Source organism: Phragmites australis, chromosome 4 (genome assembly GCF_958298935.1).
Source record: "Phragmites australis chromosome 4, lpPhrAust1.1, whole genome shotgun sequence".
Taxonomy (NCBI): Eukaryota; Viridiplantae; Streptophyta; class Magnoliopsida; order Poales; family Poaceae; genus Phragmites; species Phragmites australis.
The window spans coordinates 798,283-817,864 of record NC_084924.1 but is presented as its reverse complement, the minus strand read 5'-3'; the positions used below and the strand labels follow the sequence as shown (position 1 = coordinate 817,864).

The 19,582-nt window shown below is 45.3% G+C and overlaps 2 protein-coding genes across 2 annotated transcripts; both read left to right on the top strand.

Annotated features, from left to right (window-relative positions):
* The first annotated feature begins 10,882 nt into the window (after positions 1-10,882).
* Positions 10,883-16,078, top strand: LOC133914993 (U2 small nuclear ribonucleoprotein A'-like). Its single transcript, XM_062357982.1, has 7 exons — positions 10,883-11,097; positions 11,187-11,227; positions 12,471-12,600; positions 12,707-12,912; positions 15,021-15,194; positions 15,434-15,484; positions 15,575-16,078. The coding sequence occupies exons 1-7, from the start codon at positions 11,016-11,018 to the stop codon at positions 15,704-15,706; spliced, it is 816 nt and encodes a 271-aa protein (XP_062213966.1). The 5' UTR covers positions 10,883-11,015; the 3' UTR covers positions 15,707-16,078.
* Positions 16,079-17,118: 1,040 nt separating this feature from the next.
* On the top strand, positions 17,119-19,133 carry LOC133914992 (protein FRIGIDA). Its single transcript, XM_062357981.1, has 3 exons — positions 17,119-18,008; positions 18,106-18,266; positions 18,477-19,133. The coding sequence occupies exons 1-3, from the start codon at positions 17,195-17,197 to the stop codon at positions 18,678-18,680; spliced, it is 1,179 nt and encodes a 392-aa protein (XP_062213965.1). The 5' UTR covers positions 17,119-17,194; the 3' UTR covers positions 18,681-19,133.
* The last annotated feature ends 449 nt before the right edge of the window (positions 19,134-19,582 follow it).

Below are 19,582 nucleotides of genomic sequence, written 5' to 3'. Positions count from 1 at the left end.
CAAGTCAAACTATCGACTATTAAGGGCCCTTCTATGAATCCTCAGTGTTCTCTTTTACTAAAATAAAACTGATGGCACTTTTCACCAGAAAAATATGATTTCCACAACGATATTAATAATCAAGCAACTGTCATCTTGTATATGTGTATAAATAGTTCAATCCAACAATAAAAAAAGAAACCCAAATCTAACCATAGATCACATTATATGCAAGCAAATGTGTAAGCAGGGCTTCTAAAACTCAAAGCTAAAAACCATTATACGGGCTTAATTGCAGCATGGTTCAAATCTTGAATTCATGAGATATGCATCACAACACTGACGAATAACTTGCAACAAAAAATATGATCAACAGTCACCTGTAAGATGTCCAGCTCACGTTTTTGAGGGCGCTGGCAAGTTACTTTCAGTACAGCAGTAATCTGTTTCTCATTGAGTCGCTTTGAGTAACGCTATCCTTCAACTATCTTACAGACCTGATATTTCAAAGCCATAAGCAACTTCTGATTATATGCTGAAGCTAAAACTGATGGCACTTTTCACCAGAAAAATGTGATTTACACAACCATATTAATAATCAAGCAAGTGTCATCTTGTATATGTGTATAAATAGTTCGATCCAACAATAAAAAAAGAAACCCAAATCTAACCAGAGATCACATTATATGCAAGCAAATCTGTAAGCAGGGCTTCCAAGATGACACTAACCAATGGATGTACCATTCAGAAAATCATAGTATAATAAATCAAATTCAATATAGATGCTTGAAGACACTAACCTCCATAGGCAGATAGTATGGTTCCTTCTATATCAATCATAGCTTTCTTTTGGATTTTTTCCTATTTTGACTCAGAGAGGGAAATGTAAACTTATCTACTATATTATATTACCCGCTAATTAATATTTATCTTTAATTTATCATAGTGTCCTCTTTGTTTCAGATTAAAAAAAACTATAATCCATATAATAGATGACTTGATGTCATGAAAAATCTACTATATAACATGTGTTATATGGACAATATTATCTATTGAGATGCCCTAATATAATTAATTCTGAGAGGGAACTATCAAACTTGATGTTAATAATCAAAGAGTTCCACAAAATTGAGGCATTTCAAAGGTTTTGCCTTGCCAAATAACTGGCCATCAACTAATCAGGTCTTCAGATTTTAGCAGGATGGAATGATCAGTGCCTAGATCAATATTCCAAAACAAAAGGGATATAAAGTCTTTTATCACTCCATGGAAAGATCCATTTTTTCAGTTTGGCATCCATGTTAACTACTGCAGATATATTACCCACTAATTAATATTTATCTTTAATTTATCATAGTGTCCTCTTTGTTTCAGATTAAAAAAAAAACTACAATCCATATAATAGATGACCTGATGTCATGAAAAAATTACTATATAACATGTGTTATATGGACAATGTTATCTATTGAGATGCCCTAATGTAATTAATTCTGAGAGGGAACTCTCAAACTTGATGTTAATAATCAAAGAGTTCCACAAAATTGAGGCATTTCAAAGGTTATTTTAGCAGGATGAAATGATCAGTGTCTACATCAATATTCCAAAACAAAAGGGATATAAAGTCTTTTATCACTCCATGGAAAGATCCATTTTTTCAGTTTGGCATCCATGTTAGCTACTGCAGATATCTTTTCAGTGTTTTTTTTGGGCAGGTATATCTTTTCAGTGTAGGAAAGCAAGCAATGAGCAAGACATAGCCCCCCTTTCCCGAAAGACGATTGCCCAAGAAGCGGTTCAGATCCCCCAACCTTTTCTAAAAGAGCACAACAATATGAACCCCATTTTGATGGCAGATCGTGGCTGGCCATCCTCTAACTAAAGATATTCAGAGAGGGAAATGGAGGCTAACCTTTTATGCTTCGTCAGGCTCTTTTCTTCGAGCTAGCTACGGGCGTCCGAATTTCAAAGGTTTGCCTCCAAGATTTCAACGTCGGTGACTGCATCCACACGGGAAGAAGCCGCGGACCGGGGAGGGGTGTGGAGGCTGAGGCGGAGGTCGACGAAGGGCCTCGCCAGGCTAGTGACGGCGTCCGCGTGATGACCGCCTGCGGAGAAGGTTGCCGACTGTGCCGGCACTGGACAGGAGGGCGGGGTTGAGGAGAAGAGTGTGGAAGCCCCGGGGGGCGGTCTTTGGTTTTCCTGCCTTGGAATCGTCGATGGGAGCATTGGCCTGGAAGCGTCGATGGGAACACATGCAAGCAATCGGCGCTGGCATTTTCATCCGACGGCTCGGAGCGGCGCGTACAACAATGAACAGCTTGCTACAGTAGCTCAAGCGCTGAGGAGGCCAGGATTCTTGGCCGGTTAATATATGTTATAGATGGGTTGTGCCGTACTGGTTTACGGCATGTCCTGTCAGTCAGTCTGTCGAGTTACATTGGTTCGGATACTGTTGCAGCATAATCGACTCGATGGTCTGGCAAACACGGTGAGGCGGGGCAAGGCGTGGCGACCGAGCAGCGAGGAAGGGTGGCACAGCAGCACGGCGATGGGTGGCTAGGCGACGGGACGGGCGGCACAACAACGGGGTGGGCGACCAGACGACGAGGCGGGGAGGGGGGTAGGGTGGCAGGGTGAGGAGGCCAGGGGTGGGGTGGCCGAACAGTGAGGCAGGACGGTCAGGCGGTGGGGCAAGGAGGCTAGGGGTGGGGCATCACGGCGGCCGGATGGAGCAAGGCTAGGCAGGTCGTACTCATACCAACCTGTCTAAATCGGGTCGTGACGTGCCAGCCCACCGTACCGAGGCGTTGGCCTAGGCACAGCCTGGCTAGCCGTGCCGTGCTGGCCATCTTTACTCGTAAGTCATACAAATCATGTATTAGAGTAGTTGGATGAACACCTACGTGTGTGCGATCTGAAGGGCCCGTTTGGATCCCAAAACTGTTGGATTGAAGTGTAATAAGTGGAATTCCTATCCAACAGTGATTTTGTCAAGTGATTTGAATCTAAAATGGGAGAAATATTTCTCTTTTTTACACTGTGAAGAAGAAATAGTTTTCTTTTTTACTCTCGCAAGCAGAGATGGCCAAATGGGTCTGTCAGCCCGGTTCAGTACGGGCTTGTCTAGGTACAGCATGGCTACGACACGGTCTGACAAACCCAGTAAGGTTAATGGGTTGGGCCGTGCTGGCCCACGACATGGCCTGTCAGCCACATGCTGGGCCAGGTCGACCTGTACACTATTGCAGCACGGTCAACCCGGCGGTCCGGTAAGCACGACGAGGCAGCACAGGGGCAGAGCAGGGTGGGTGTGGCGGTCGAGCGGCGAGGCAGAGTGGCACGACGGCACGACGGTGGGGCGGGCGACTGGGCGACGAGGCAGGGAGGCTGAGGGCAGGGCGACACAGCGGCGGGCGACAGGGCAAGAAGGTCGAGGGCGGGGTGGCCGAGCGGCAGGGTGGCACGGGAGCAAAGCGGGGTGGAACGTTGTGGCTGGGCGGCGAGGCAGGGTGGCACGACGTTGGAGCAACGAGGCCAAGGCGAGGCAGCATGGCGGCAACGCAGGCGGGCGGGCGAGGAGGCGAGGAGGCTGAGGGCGAGACGACACAACGACGGGGCGGGGCGATCGGGCGAGAAGGCTGGGGCAGGGTGGCCTAGCGGCGGGGCTAAGAGGCTGGGGCGGGGCATCACAACGGCCAAGCAAAGCAGGGCTGGGCAGGTTGCGCCTGTGCCGACCCACCATGTCGAGGCGTCGTCCTAGGCATGGTCCCTCTACCCTCGTGCCTAGACCGTGCCTCGGGTCAGTCAAGTAGACACGGTCTAGTTGGCCATCTTTACTCATAAGTCATACGAATCATGTATTAGAGTAGTTGGATGAACACCTGTGTGTGTGCGATCTAAAGGGCCCATTTGGATACCTCGCCAAACCTGAACTAGAGCCAAGCGGGTCGACTTTGGGGTATGGTTAGCTGAGCTCCAATCAAGAATCCCCAGGGAACCCTAAGAATTCTTGGTATACTCTCATTCTAGTTGTTCCTAAAAGCAAGGCATCTGCTCTCGAACTTTTGGATTCAAGTGTAATAAGTGGAACTCCTATCAAACAATGATTTTGTCAAGTGATTCGAATCTGAAACGGGAGAATATTTCTCTTTTTTACACTGTGAGGAAGAAATAGGCAAAATGTGGTTTCTCCTGTTTCTGAATCACTTCCTTCTCATTTACAACCGACATACTCTCTCGAGAATCAGAATATATCCAACTAGCATAACGATTGTACAAAGTGATTTTGATTCACAAATAAATGTTTCTAGGGATAAACTAGAACCGAAATGTTTTTGAAAGAATTCGAAACCCTACCAAATGAACTGGAAGTCTTGAACGACATCGAGGATGTTTTTTTGAGCGCCTTGCTAGTTGTTAGTATCTTGTCCACTTCATCTCCCGCGATCAACACCACAAATAGTAGATACAAACATAAGTATACTTAGATATATGTGAAGCATCTAGGGCCCTAATTCGTGTTTGGTAATTAATGACAATAAGAAATTTATGGAATAACATGGTTATTTGAGTTATAAAAAGGTTAGTCACAAAGGTATTGCGAAGCTAGAAGAAACATATGTGAAAAATATGAAAATTGCTAGCTCAAGAAAAAGGTATAATTGTACGATATTTTTTTTGCTGGTCAAAGGAGATTAGAGAATAAAATTGACCGGATTGATATGAAAAGTGTCGTACTATTAAGAGGGGTTGATGTGCGTTTACTTGAGATATCTATAGTGACACAATTGCTCAAACTTGTATTTCATCTGTAATGGGAAATTTAGTTTGAGAGAAATCAAAGAAAGACGACTTTTGGAGTGTTTCTGAGTTGTGACGATCTGACCACCGGAACGGTCGGTATGACCGCTATATAGCAAAGTCTGTTCTGTTCAAGTTTCAAGTGTCGTGGTCTGACCAAAGGGCTTTGCCGATCTGGTCGTTGTATAACTATGTTTGAGATGTGTTTGGACCTCAATACAAGTCTGGCCATGGTGCGGCCCGGTTTGACCACCAAGGAACATAGGGGTTCAGACCCTCTACTCTAGCTGATGGTCTAACCGTCGGGCATGGCTGATCTGACCGTTCGGTAACAGAGAGTTTTGTACTATGTTCACTGCTCGTGGTCTGACTAAGAGGGTTGACGGTCTGACTGCTAGGCTATGTTAGAAGTCATCATCACGGCTTTATAGCCGTTGAACGGCCGATGGTCTTACCATCAGTTGACCTACAATTTGACCACTAGTGCCGCAGAGGTGTCAAATCAATAGAAATAATCACATTTTAGAGTGTGACCTATATATAGTCGCTTGGCTGGTTCAAGAGAGGTCTCTAGCACTTCAACACAATACATTTGAGTTATTTCTCTCATTCTCTCCCTCTCTTGGCTTAGTGCATAACTTTGAAGAGTTTGAGCATTGAGGCACTAGTGATCCTTAAATCACACGTCATCGACTTGTAACTCTTGTAGGTTGCTACCTCCCATATGGCTTGATGTTATTGCGCTGTTGAGCTCTTCAAAGAAGATTGTGAAGGAGTCACATCGGTGATTGTGAGAGGTTTTGAGCACGTCTTACCAGAGTGACAAAGTGCTACTCTAGTGAATCAAGGTAGTGAGTAATTCATCGCTCTATTTCGGTTTAAGATCAAGTTGCTCGGTGTGAGCCCTTTCTCTGCGTGAGAATTAGATGCTTGATAGAGAAACGGTTAGAAGCTTGAACTCAACTCAATGTGGATTAGGGCTAATCGACAAATCACCGAAACCACGGGATAAACTTCGAGTGTCATCTCTTCAGCTATTTACTTTATTGATGAGCTATTTACTTTCATGCAATTTACCTTATACAATTTGTCTTCCTAAATATAAATTGAGCTATTTTTTTTTTATCGTTGTTAACATATGTCATGAAAACATTTTGTTCATAATAAGTTATCAAATCGTATTGTTTTAATTATGAAAGGTTGTCTACTTCTAAATAAGAAATGGCTCGAATTTTTTTTAATGTATTGATGCAATATATGTTGCTACATCATCACCTAAAGTTGAATTTGTTTTGTACAAAAATAACTATTTGCCATGCTCTAAAAGAAAAAAGAAAAGAAAAAGAAATAAATAAATGGCAAATTCTTAACATATTTGCTAAATTTAGATATATCATTCCAGGTCCTAGAAAATATATCGTAGGAGTTGCTCTCACCTATCAGGAAAGCCAAAACAAGAATAGAAGGATTACTCTCGAGTAAAAAGCTATGTCCATACAACCTAACCAAGGTTGGGGCGTGAGGGAAGGAGTGCGGCGGGGGTGTTTGCCATGAGTAAAGCCATTGCCCTAATCGCCTTTGCAACCTTTCTAGCTTCTCCTCCAATTATTTTCTTAGCGAACACAAATGCTCCAATTAGCAATTTTAGATCGAATGACGAATTTAAATCTGGTCACATAGCAGTTTCCTCGGTCGCACATTCTTGGAGCTTTCAATTTTGTCAAAGCTATTCTAGTTTGTATAGCATTTTGTCGGAGGATGAACTCCTGTCGCAGGGATCCCGAGAGACCCCTTTTTAAAGATTCGACCGGGGGGATGATCCTGAACGAGCTTGTCTGGGAAATAGATGGGAGCGGAAATAAATGCAGCGGCCGGTGGTGGGAGAGGATCGTCCTAGTGCAAGAAAGATGGGTGCACCGGGTTTTAGACAGGTTCAGGCCGCACCAAGGCGTAACACCCTACTCCTGTGTGAGTGCTATATCTCTTCTTGAAGGGAATTCTTCAAGGATGTATCTGGTTACAGGGGTAAGCTGTTTACAGAGAGCTTGAGGCTCTCGTGTTCTAGCTTGGCTTGAGCTGGTTCGAGCGTGTGCGTTGTCGGGCTTTTTTCTGTGAGCGTCTGCGTCCTCTTCCTTTTTTTCACCCTCTTTTACGTGTTCTCCATCCTTTCCTTTTATAGGCGCGCCGACCTCGACATATCCTGAATGGGAAAGAGGGGGTGCGAGTGCCAAGGCGCCACGGAGAAATGCGTCATCATTCCGTCTTGGCGAAGTGACAGGGGCGGTGGAAAAATGCGGCGCGCATCCGACCACCCGCCACTGTGGATGCCCTCTGGCGCCATTAAGGGGGCCCACCGGGCAGCCTCAGAGGTGCCTGGTGCGCCCACCCTATCTTGTTCTTCTGCCAGGGCAGGGTGGCTGGCGGAGCGCTTCAATTCTGGCAACGTTATCCCGAGGCACCCGGATGAAACGGGACGGGACCCGTGCATCTAATGGACCCACGCGCCCCTGCCAGTGCATGGCAGGGTCTGACACTGGGGCGTGGGCAGCTGAGAATGTCAGGATGTCAGGATGTCAGGCCGCGCGTGCCTATTAAATGCGGCATTGGGCCTTTGACTGGCTGACACCCCGACGATGGGACCCTTCGGGTCGTCGAACGATCTTGTGCGAACCTTCGGGGAACCGAGTCCTCTGGGGCTGCCACGTGCAGCCCCGAGCACTCTCTCCCGAGCACTCTGGTGTGACCTTCGGGGAACCGAGTCCTCGGGGGCCGCCACGTGCAGCCCCGAGCACTCTCTCCCGAGCACTCTGGTGTGACCTTCGGGGAACCGAGTCCTCGGGGGCCGCCACGCGCAGCCCCGAGCACTCTCTCCCGAGCACTCTGGTGTGACCTTCGGGGAATCGAGTCCTCGGGGGCCGCCACGCGCAGCCCCGAGCACTCTCTCCCGAGCACTCTGGTGAGACCTTCGGGGAACCGAGTCCTCGGGGGCTGCCAGGTGCAGCCCCGAGCACTCTCTCCCGAGCACTCTGGTGAGACCTTCGGGGAACCGAGTCCTCGGGGGCTGCCACGTGCAGCCCCGAGCACTCTCTCCCGAGCACTTCGGTGGGACCTTCGGAGAACCGAGTCCTCGGGGGCCGCCACGCGCAGCCCCGAGCACTCTCTCCCGAACACTTGGCTGTTTGGATCATCGGGGGACTGCAGTACTCGGGGGTAAGTGAGAACCCTTCCGAGCACTTCCTTCCCGGTACTTGGACTCTGCAGATCATCGGGGAACTGGGGTGCTCGGGAACCTAGAGGCTGCGGCCCCGAGCACCTTCTCCCGAGACTTAATTTCTTCTTATCCTGCAGGGTGGACCTCGCGGGATGGTGACATGTGGCGGATGGCCGGCCCGGTCTCGGGACTCAGGGACCCCTGGTTCCTAATACACCGACACATTTGGTTCTCTAACCAAAACATTTTAAGGGCAATTCCTTATATGTCACCGCTAAAACTCACAAATCCTGATATGCCATCGTATGTCTATGACGCGTAGGTCTATTTCAGTCACTGACATGTGGGGTCTAATGGCACATCAAGAATTTAGGTTTTAGCCAGTAGCATGAGAGGAATTAAATAATATTATATTTTAGGTAATTTCTAAGATAGATCTATGTTTTTATGTTGAACTAGAATTGGAAAAAGGAATCTATTGATGCTTTTGAGATAGTAACAATGAAGAGAACATGAATTTGAGACTATTTTGGCAAGTATAATACAAGAGCTCCTAACCAACTTGTGAATGGAATCCTCTGCAGGGATAATATATTAAGTTTAATTTAGATGGTGCTTTTGTTAGCACTTGGAACCATGGTTGATGGGGCTTCATCGCACAGGACAATTCTGGTGACATTCTAGTAGCGGTTGCAGGCCATATCCGATATATTGCGAACGCTTCACATGTAGAAGCAGAAGCTCTCCTTTGTGCAGTGCGAGAATCTATATCTATGGGAATGGCAAGAGTTGTCTTTGAGACTGCGTGCCAAGTTTTACAGTGTGCAGTTAGAAGCAATGAGTATGATTCGGCTCTAGATGATACAATGTTTAGGGAAATTAAGAGCTTACTCCACATGTCGTTTGTCTCTTGTCGAGTATGTTTTTGCCCTAGATTATGTAACAATGCATCGCATGTGTTAGCTGCTGGTGGTATGCATGGTGAGCGAGATGACGACGTGTGGCATGATCGTTTTCCTAAATTTTGTAACTGATGCGGTTGTTGGTGATCTTAACATGTACCATGGTTAATGGAATCCATAAATTCCAATTAAAAAAATTATTGGAAAAATGAATACAAAGATTTTTCTTTGGTAGAGAGACAAAGATAATAATTAACGGAAAAGAAAGGAGTCGCGAGCTAGGAAAAAATGGAGGGAAATGTCCATATTGTCTCGCTCATCTATTGCTCGAGTCTATTTGCCCTCCCCCAAACCACAAAATCAGATATCTCACCTCCTTCAACTATTCAAACCAGTGTAATTTACCTCTTTAACTGCTTTTGATGATGGTTTCGTCCTACTTGGCAATAAATCAGCCTGTTGACTCAGCCAAAGAGTTAAGTGGTTTTAATGACATCGAAGGCCATCGCAACATCAAGAACATAAACATGAAGTCACCGAATCCAAGTTAATCTCATCGGTCACGTCGCCGTTCCTGCCGAACTCGTTGCTGATATGCATGCCATCGTTAACCTCCTCGGTGTGTCGTTGCATCAGCCATCCACTCCCTCCATGCGAGGCACGAGCATGAAGCTCGTCGCAATAGTTGAGAGAGGCAATCCGAGAGCTCGTCGGAGATAGGAGGTGCCTTGATCGAGTAACAGCAAGGGGCTCATGGTTGCATCTTGCTCGGGACTAGCGCAACGAAGGGGCCGATGGCTACGACATCAGTGGATGACAGCGAAGCTCATGGAGCCGGTGAATCGGATGGAGCGGCGTCGAGACGGCGGGGCGACATTGGCCCGAATGACCGAAGCATAGGAGGCCGCCGTGGGTAGGCTTTCACGACGCTTCGCGGTGGCAGCGAGCTGCATGGCCGGCTTCGTGGCCTCACGAGGACAGTGTCAAAGCGAGGAATCAGACGATTGTGGCTCCTATCGATGACACGACGCAGAGCAACGACAGTTGGAGCAGGCCCATGGTGATAGCTTCGCACAACGGTTCGCCTCCATATAAGGGACATCGGGGAGATTCGTGGCATCCTGGAGATCGTGCATGCATGGTGAATCAACTGGAGATGCACCCTAATCGGTGAGGCATCATAGAGGGGCGGCGGCCGAAGTAGGGTGTTGACGCTGGAGAAGATGGGCCTAGTTTAGTTGAAATTGAGCACGGCAGCGGGCACATGAGCATTTTGACATGAGGAGTCGATTTCTAAAGCTATTCAGCAGCGGAGTGGCTCAAGTGGAGCTGCCCAATGCGACCGGAGGGAAGAGAGAAGGTGCTACACGACGGCGACACTACGATGCATTCCCGGCCAAACCGAAGGGTGCTCGAGCATCGCCTCGATATGGGGAATGAATCCCCTCATTGAGATGAGCTGGAGCTTGCCCTAGTTAGGCTGTCCATGGACACCTCGAACTTGAGCGTGAGCAGCACTAGACCATCCGTGTAAATGCCGCTGCCGCGTGAGCTCAATAGCAACGACGTGGCCCCTGTTGGCAGCGACGTTAGAGGAGCTGCTTCGTGTGTCCACCTACACCATTGGCCGCACGCGCCTCCCCTGCACGCCGAAACACATTGACTGCAGCCGCTGCATAGCCCCACGACTCCTCCCCTGCATGTTGAAACGAGGGAAGAAGAAGATGACGAGATGTTATATGACATGTAGGGCTCATTGCCAAGTGTGATCCATATCGGATATAACTAATATTCAAACCTACTTAGGATGAAAAATAAAAGGTTTTAAATGTAAGGGAGTCTATATAACTGATTTTCTGGTTGAGGTAGCAAAATCGGATTGAGGCAAGGGTTGATGGAGCTAAAATGATTTTTTTTTTAAAAAACTTTTTTAAAAAAAAATCCTATCGTGGAGTTTCGGTCCGACCCAAATCCAGCCCAATGACACTTTTCAGGATTGGCTGGCCACCGCTTGCATCTCGCGCTGCTCGACTAGGTCGCCAAACTCGCCAGCTCCGTCCCGGCCTCGCCTCCTCTCCCCGTTTCAAACCCCAGCCCGGGCCGCCGCCGCCTCCCTCCCCGTCATGGTGAGGCTCACCGCCGACCTGATATGGAAGAGCCCGCACTTCTTCAACGCCATCAAGGAGCGCGAGCTCGATCTCCGAGGTTGCTCACTCGCCCCCGCCTGTTAGATCTAGGGTTCTGGGTTTTGCTACTCGAAATCTAACACCTTCGCTCCCCCTTCTCCGTGGCAGGCAACAAGATCGCCGTCATTGAGAACCTCGGCGCCACAGAGGTGAGCTCTACAGGCTGATAACTTACCTCTGATAACAAGATCGGGAGCAAGTTAGGCATACTTGCATCGGCATACGGCGTGTGAGATTACTGGATATCGGTCTGCGTTAGGTAGCAACATAGAAAAATGCAATTCGTTCTACCTTCTTATCTATGGCATTAGTGTTTATTGGTGGCAATAGCACAGTAATTTATGTACTTAAATAGCTTGGAAGGGGTGTGCTTCGATATTTTTTTGAAGTAACAAGTCACATATGGGGATTCTCTCACTTTCCTGATGCTAGTCAAGTAATGCCCTGTGGACTTCCAAATTTTGGCCATGTACTAGCAATCGCTGGAAATATTACCTTCACCGTTGAATGTTAATATTGCAGGAGGCTATACATTTTAGGGAAACACATTTTGCATATTTAAGTCGCCAATCAGATAGGTCCTCTTGGCATATTGAGTGATAAAATGTTTTGTTGGAATGGAGGCATTGTTCCGAACACTTCTTGAGCATTTAAGTAGTGGGTAAACCAAAAAGAGTTGTTTTTTCAGTCACTGTTCAGAAAAAGTGGATCCTTATGAGGGGGTTGAAGTACTGAGGGGCCTTGTATGTTTTTACAAGAGGTCCATAGTTTAGTGGTGAATGTGGATGCCTATTATACATGTACCGTATTTTTTGCTACTTGGAAGTCTAATTTTTCTTTACTCGTCCTGCACATCTTTAATGTTCTGGCTATATGCTTTCTTCCTTGGAATTATTGTTGAAACAACAGATCTAGTTTAATAGTCTACCTGACTGTTTATCCCCTGTTGTTTTTGGGCCTATTTGGCAGAGCTCTAGCTCCAGGAATCCGTGGAGCTGGAATTGGGGTTAGATTGGGAGTATTTGAGTGAGCCATTATGTTCATAATATTTTGGACTAATAACAAATATTTAAATCATCTTAATCTAGCATTCAAACTCCATTTTATGCAAGAATCCTGGAGATGCAGCTCTCCTAAACAGGCCCTTCGTTTGAGGGGTCTAAAGAACACATGTATTTCTAAGTTTTTATATGTTGCCCGCCTAATATCTGTTGCTTTGGGTGATTCACTTCTTGGTGGTTTCATTTATTGGTGTAGCAATGACTTGATTTTGGTTATTTGAATTAATTGAAATCGGAAATAATAGTCTTTAAAACTCATTTGAAATAGTTCTCAGTTTGGGTTTCTTCTCTAGCTTGTATTAACAGCATCTTTTCATTTGCTTTCTGACAGGACCAATTTGATACGATTGATTTGTCAGACAATGAGATTGTCAAGCTTGAAAACTTCCCTTACTTGAATCGTCTTGGCACTCTATTAGTTAACAATAACAGAATCACACGTATCAATCCCAATCTCGGCGGTAAGAGAACCAATATCCTGGTCTTGTCAGCATGTATTTTTTCATTTACATAATTTGGTCCACAGCTCACTGTTCTTTCAATTTATCTTGGGTTCCTCTCATGCAGAGTTTTTGCCAAAGCTGCATACTATGGTGCTTACGAACAATCGTTTGACAAATCTCACGGAGATTGATCCCCTGGCATCTCTCCCAAAGCTACAATATCTCAGCTTACTGGATAATACTGTAACTAAGCAGCCAGACTATAGGCTTTATGTGATCCATAAATTGAAGCATTTGCGGTTGTTGGATTTCAAGAAAGTGAAACAACAGGTTAGCAAGTTCATTTAGCATATGAATATGTTCCACTTGTTGAAATATGATAATCATTTGCACTCATGTTTGTTTTGTTGAAAATCTGTCATACAAATATTTGTATGCATAGGTGTCAATACTTCTGTTCTGAATGGCTTGTTTGTAGTTACTTTCTTACTGATGATAGTTTTTAATATTAAAAAAAACCCAGTTGCTCTATTGTTTGTTTTTGTCTTTCTACTGGTAATACCAACAATTATATGTTTCTCATTTACATTTTTGATGAACAGTTAGTCTTAATTGTCTGATGATATATTTTGCATGCACACGCATGCACCCATTAAGAAGGCATATTTTGCTTTTCTAATTGTGGTATATAGAGGAATTCAAAACTGATTAGGTTGCAAGCATGAAGCTTATGTGGTTTAAGTTAATAAAGGGGCTATAACTGAGTAGGTCATTTTTTAATCATATATATCACTAGGCGAATTCCTCGCGTGTTGCTGCGAGGATTTGGGGAGTAATTTGAAGAGAATGCCGGATGAATTGGATGGTGTCACTGTAGAAATTTGATGGGTGCATTTTCTACATGTGGGAGAGAAAAAGCAAGAAATAGGGCATATAGTAAACTGAAGCCAAGAGTGAATTTAAAAGGTAAATATCACCGAACTAATTAAAGCCAAGAGCAACTTAAGCAGGTACGCTATTTAGTTTAAAATGTTAGTATGGATGTAAAACATGAATTCATCTAAAATTTTAAAGTGAAGGCAAAAGGCTTACCTGGGCGATTGCTTCAGGTTACAAAGGGGAAGAGAACGTCGATGGGGTGCATCGTGTGTTTGTGCAGTTCTAAGTACTACTAACATATTTGAGCAATCATAAAATTGGTAGGAATTTCACAATGATAGGAAAACTTAAATTAGACTTGATAAAATAATATGGCAAGTAGAATATTCACCTCAATATGGTCATACTGTTAGTCATTTGAAACGATGAACCTATAAACAGCCCACACAAGTACGGAGTTAGTAATCATAAGAGCGCGTGGTGCTGAAATACCTAATAAATTAACAAAGGTTCTGTTTGTGGCCACGGGCTTTTCCCACTTACATGTAATCTTATGATCTATCTCGTTCTCGTAATCATAGCGTGAATCATATCCACGATGTAGATGAGTGCAGGCGGATAAAAAAGAGGATTGATGATGGAGGCACGGAGCTTGGTAAAAACAAAAGGAGATCTCATCTTCATCCTTTAAAAAAAAGGACACACCAGATAATCTAAAAAAAGGAAGAAGAGAAAGTCTTGCCACATCTAATTGAAAAGAGTCAGCGACTACATCAAATCAAGAAAGAAACACGCAAATCACTCAGGTGCCAATAGAAACCGCTTCTGAGTGGAGAGAGAGCCGGCGTCTCTAGCAGGTGATGGATAGCGGTTGCAGAAGGGAAGCAAATGGACAGGATGAGCCAGATGATGTGATTGGACGCTTTAGATTTGTAGGTGACGTGGTTGCATCAGAGAAGAGAAAAATAACAATTAATGACTCTTAGTGGGTTCCGTCTATATAAGATATATAGATTAGTCCATTAAAGAAAGGGGCTAATCTAGTCCAAACCACCAACTTCCTGCTATCGTGTTAATTCCTTCATATCGTCGTGTCCAGAAAAACTGAAAAGCTTAAAGTTACTATACAATGATAGTTCCATGAGATATGTTTTTGTTGAATCACTCATCCTCTTGGTTTTCTCTACATGTTTGCATTTATGCGGACAAACTAGGAGTTTAGTTGATTTACATTACGCTATACTTATTTTGTCATAGTGTCTTTTTGAAACATGTGGATCTAGACAAAAACTGCATTGCTGCTTGATTAGTTGACTTATCCCCCCACAGGTTGTTTATTCATTCCTTTGGAATGGCTTCCAAAATGTCTTTTGGAATGGACTGCGGAAGTGCTGGCAGCAAAAGGGGAAAAACAAATCTTTTGACTTTGGTTTCTCATGAATTATAGCTGCATGAACACCATGGAATGCTTTGATTCTTTTTTCCATTATCGAGTGTTCATGGACGTCTTTTCTGTTTCTGAAATTCCCTGGGAGATGTTTTTTTTTCTGTTTTTGTAGGAGAGAGTTGCAGCAGCACAAAAGTTTCACTCAAAGGAAGCAGAAGAAGAGGCAAAGAAGGTACCTGCCAAAACTTTTACTCCAGGTCAACTGACAGATACGCAAGACACCACAAAGGAGGTGCAAGCTCCTAAAGTCATTGGTCCAACACCTGAACAAATCACAGCTATCAAGGTACATGCATTTTCACAATTTCACCTATAATACTTTGAATGCAGCTTGCTTACAAGTTAACCAGAATTTATGTTACTTGCGCCTTTGCGTTCGTTAGAAATCTTTCCAAATCTTTATCTAGCATGTAAAGTATGCTCTTGGTGCTCCCTTTATGCTTGTGATGAATGATAATTCCCCTTGTATGTTTTACTCAATAGTTCTGGCTGTAAAATTAGGTGACAAATGTTCTACATTTGTAGGCTGCTATTGTGAATTCTCAGACACTTGAGGAAGTTGCAAGGCTCGAGAAGGTAATATTTCCTGTGACTTTGTTCTGATGCTTTTTGCAATTTGGATCAGCTAACCATGTACTGACTATTTTTTCTTGTCATTGTGATTAGGCATTGAGCACTGGTCAAATTCCTGCAGAATTTGCAATGCCCAAGCCTGATACAAATATGGCTGATGCTTCAGAGGAAGCTGACAAGATGGACACAGATGGTCAGAACCAAGAGAGTGAGGCTGATGGGTAGAAACAAGATGAAGATTGCGTATTTGGTTCATCTGTATCTTGGCAGGATTGAAGGCAGGCAGATAGTCTGTATCGCCTGGGACCATCGTTTGAGTTGGGTCTGCCAGTTTTCGTGGGGGTAAACATCGACCGTTGTCGTAGAATGCCCTCTCTGGATTGCATCATGCTTGATATCGGTATTTATGTATGTTGCGGATGCTAACAACAATTTTCGGTAGATGGTACTGCTCACTGCTTTGAGGAGAGAATCAGTGGGTGTTGAATACCCACCCTTCCAGCACTGCTAGAATCATTGATGTTGTAAACTATACAGTCGTGAATGTTGGTGAACCTTTCTTTTGAATGTAATGATGCTTCCGTGACTGATCACAGAGATATTCTGTTGCCAAATTCTTTTCCATGTAAGATGCCTATCGTGTGCAATCTCATTGCCACCATGCTAAGCTAGAAACACCTAAAGGCATTCGCGCCGAATTCTTTTCCATGTAAATATTGTTATTTGTTCTATTCGAAATGAAAAGAAAGAAAATGCCACAATCACCTCCTGCGGCCCTTTTCTAACGCGACGAGAGAGAGAGATAGAGAGAGAGAGAGAGAGAGAGAGCCACCAGCCAGCCATGAGCTCAATGGGGCAATGGCGGGCAGCGGCGGACGGCATCGTAACAGTTGAAGGGTAACCATGGAATGGAACCGATGACAACCCCGACGGCCACAGCAGGCGGGCATGCTAGTACGCCGGCGGTGGGGAAGAAAGAGGTGAACGGAGTGGTTCCATACCCACCGCGGCCCGAGTGATTTGACTGGGTTGCGATTAGAGACGTTTGGTTTAAACACAAATTTGCCCTCAGAGACTAAGCTAAACTTTGACATGCAAAAATTCAGAATTGTAGTGACCAATTTTTTGTTCAATATTGGCCTCTAAAATGAACTAGTTGGCTAAATGAGAGGGGTGTCAAATTAAATTTTTAAACGAAACAAACAGTGGCAAATTTGATCAAAACTACAAAAATCGATTTGAACATATTAGCCACACTAGATAACAAATCAAATATGGACATCTTCAACTGAGGTAGCATCCACCACTTGCATCACTACAGCATACACTTATGCCTACAATGTCGTGAGTGGAGGTGAGATATCTTTTACTCATTTACACTGTTTACAGAGTATGACTTTGATTTGAATAGAGGAAAGAGTAATAAAAGTTAGAAAATATAGTATTATAATAGAAGATAGAAAAAAATAGAAAATATTATAGAAATAAATCTTTAGGCATCTTCAGCAAAGGAAGCAAATTTGCAGATTCAGATGCTACAGTATTTTGCGGGTTACTGTTAGTATTTTTGAGAATGAAAATTTAAAATAGCTGCTGAAGTTGGTTTTAGAGTACGTGACGAATATACTTAAAAACCCCGGGACCTGACTGATCCAAATCCCTCCAACCTTCTTTCGTGTCGCCACGCGTCGCGACTCCCGAGCCTTCTTCCTCATGTCGCCGCCGCCGCCACCTCCTCCTCCCGGCGCCACCGCCGCGTCTCACGCGGCCATACTGCGCTCCGTCCACAGCCTCACTTCCTACAGCGATACCCTCGCCGACTTCCTCGACCAGTGGAACTCCGTCCTCCTCGACGCCGCCTCCATCGCCGCAACCTTCGCCGCCCTCTTCCCTGGCCCCGAATCCAACCCTAAACCCGCGACCGAGCCCGAGCCCGAGCCAATTCTCGCGCCGGAGCCCGAGCCCGAGCCCAAGCCCGCACCCAATCCCGATCGCGAGCGCAAAGACGGCGACCCATCGGCGGCGGAGCTGGGGCTCTTGTGCGAGCGGATGTCCGCGCGGGGTCTCCGCCGTTTCATCACCATCCGCCTGCGGGATCGCGAGTGGCTGCGCCTCGTGGGCCCGGAAGCGCTGCGGCGGGCCCCGGACCCCGCCTTGCTCGTGCTCCGCGCCGTCGGCCGCTACTACATCTGCGCCGAGAGCCAGGACGCCGCGGCCGCGTGCGTGCTTCTCCTGGAGCTGTACGTGCGCGCGGGGTGTCCCCGCCGGCCGGGGCATGGGGAGGCGAAGCTGCGGGAGGAGGCGCGCGAGGCGGCCTTGACGTGGCGCAGCCGGCTTGTGCACGTCAAGGGCCGGTTAGGCGCCGCTGATGTTAGGGAAGCCCGCGGCCTCGCCCTCTTCATGGCCGCCTTTGGCGTGCCCGTCGAGTTCCCGGTGCAGGAGCTCTACGAACTGCTGGATGCTGCCGACGGCTTGGCCTGCACCAAGGTGCTCAGGTGCTCCAAGCTCTTTGTGAAGAAGATGAGGGGTGAGGGAATCTATCTCCGCTAAACCCCTGTCACATTGGCACGATCAAATTATCCCTGCTTTGTTCGTTCCTAATTGCAACTCCTTTTCTCTTGCAGATGTCGTTGTCGAAATGATAAATAAGGATATGTATCTGCAGGCAATACGCATTATCCTTGCATTTGAGTTCCAGAATGCTTTCCCTCTTGCGCCAACTCTCACTCACATCATGGAGAAAGTTGAGCACGGTAGGAAAGAAGAGAGTGAGGGGCAGGCATTGGTACGTTTCTCGTCTTCTCACATATTATCAGTGCTGTAAGGAGACTTACTTGTGCAAGGTTTGCAGGATTTAATGTTTGGCTTGATGAATTATTTCCATTATTGTGTATATTTGATAACCAATATGTGACATGTTCTATCTAATCTTCAACACCTTCTATATGTTGCAAAACTTGATCTCTAATGAGTACTTGTAATTGTTTGTACACAGAAAGAGCGTGATGAGGAGGAGTTGACTCTTTTGAGAGCAATATCCAAATGCGTGGAGGATCACAAACTATGCCCCTCAGGATTTTCTTCTTTCAGTATAGCCGAGAGGATTGCGTTGCTAGAAGAACGTGTTGGAAAGCCAAAACAAGACTTCACGGGAATAAAGCGGAAGAGAACAGCGAAGGAGGACTGTACAGCACTGTAGAACCTAAACCGACACATGCTTGAGCTGCTTCTAATGCGCTTCACCTAATTCTCTTTGTGTAGGGTAGAACCAGCATCAGGAGCACATAGTAGATCCTGATATTACCAGTTCATATAGTTCTAGCTCTCCAAATTTGATGCAGACTCACCAGCACCGTATAGACTTGTAGAAAGTCTTCCTGGTGTCCCAAAGTCCACAAGGATACATCATATGTGCTGTGAGAGGCCACCTCATACATTTAGAATCACAGAACCTAGTAAGGAACATACAATGTTATAATGTTTAGCTTAAATATGCTCATGACAATCTTGACCTATTTGGCTATTTCCCTAGCCAAGTAAACTCACCTGTTTTTCGTTGTTTGTAATAGAAGGATTTAATTTGGATTGGATCTAAATTGGACGTCATCCTTCCTTGGTTTTCCTTCTGAAACATCGGTTTGAGCAGTGGCTTCATCAAGAAAGATCACTTTGACTTGGCCTGATATAAATACATCATAAGTTGTTTATTTGTAATCATTTATTCATTATAAATGTCATAGTAGTTATAGGTTCTAAAAAACATATTTATTAGATTCTACATGGGTTAGGCCAGACATTTCAAGTCTTACTAGTTACTAGTTAAGTTGCGTTTTGAATCTTACGATGCACCTTTTCCATGGGGACAAGCTACGCATAAGTTGTCCAAACTGTAAACCAAACACAAAACATCCTTGGCTTGTGTGTTCTATTTAACATGAAATGCAGTAGGACAATGTGATACGACACAAGAAATGATATGATACTATCAAAGCCTTGTAAAAATGACAGATTTGCTCCACTAGAGATGGACACCCGCACGGCCGCACTAGACATGATATTTCAGTTTGCTGCATTCCTAAGGCATATTTCATGATACGTTTT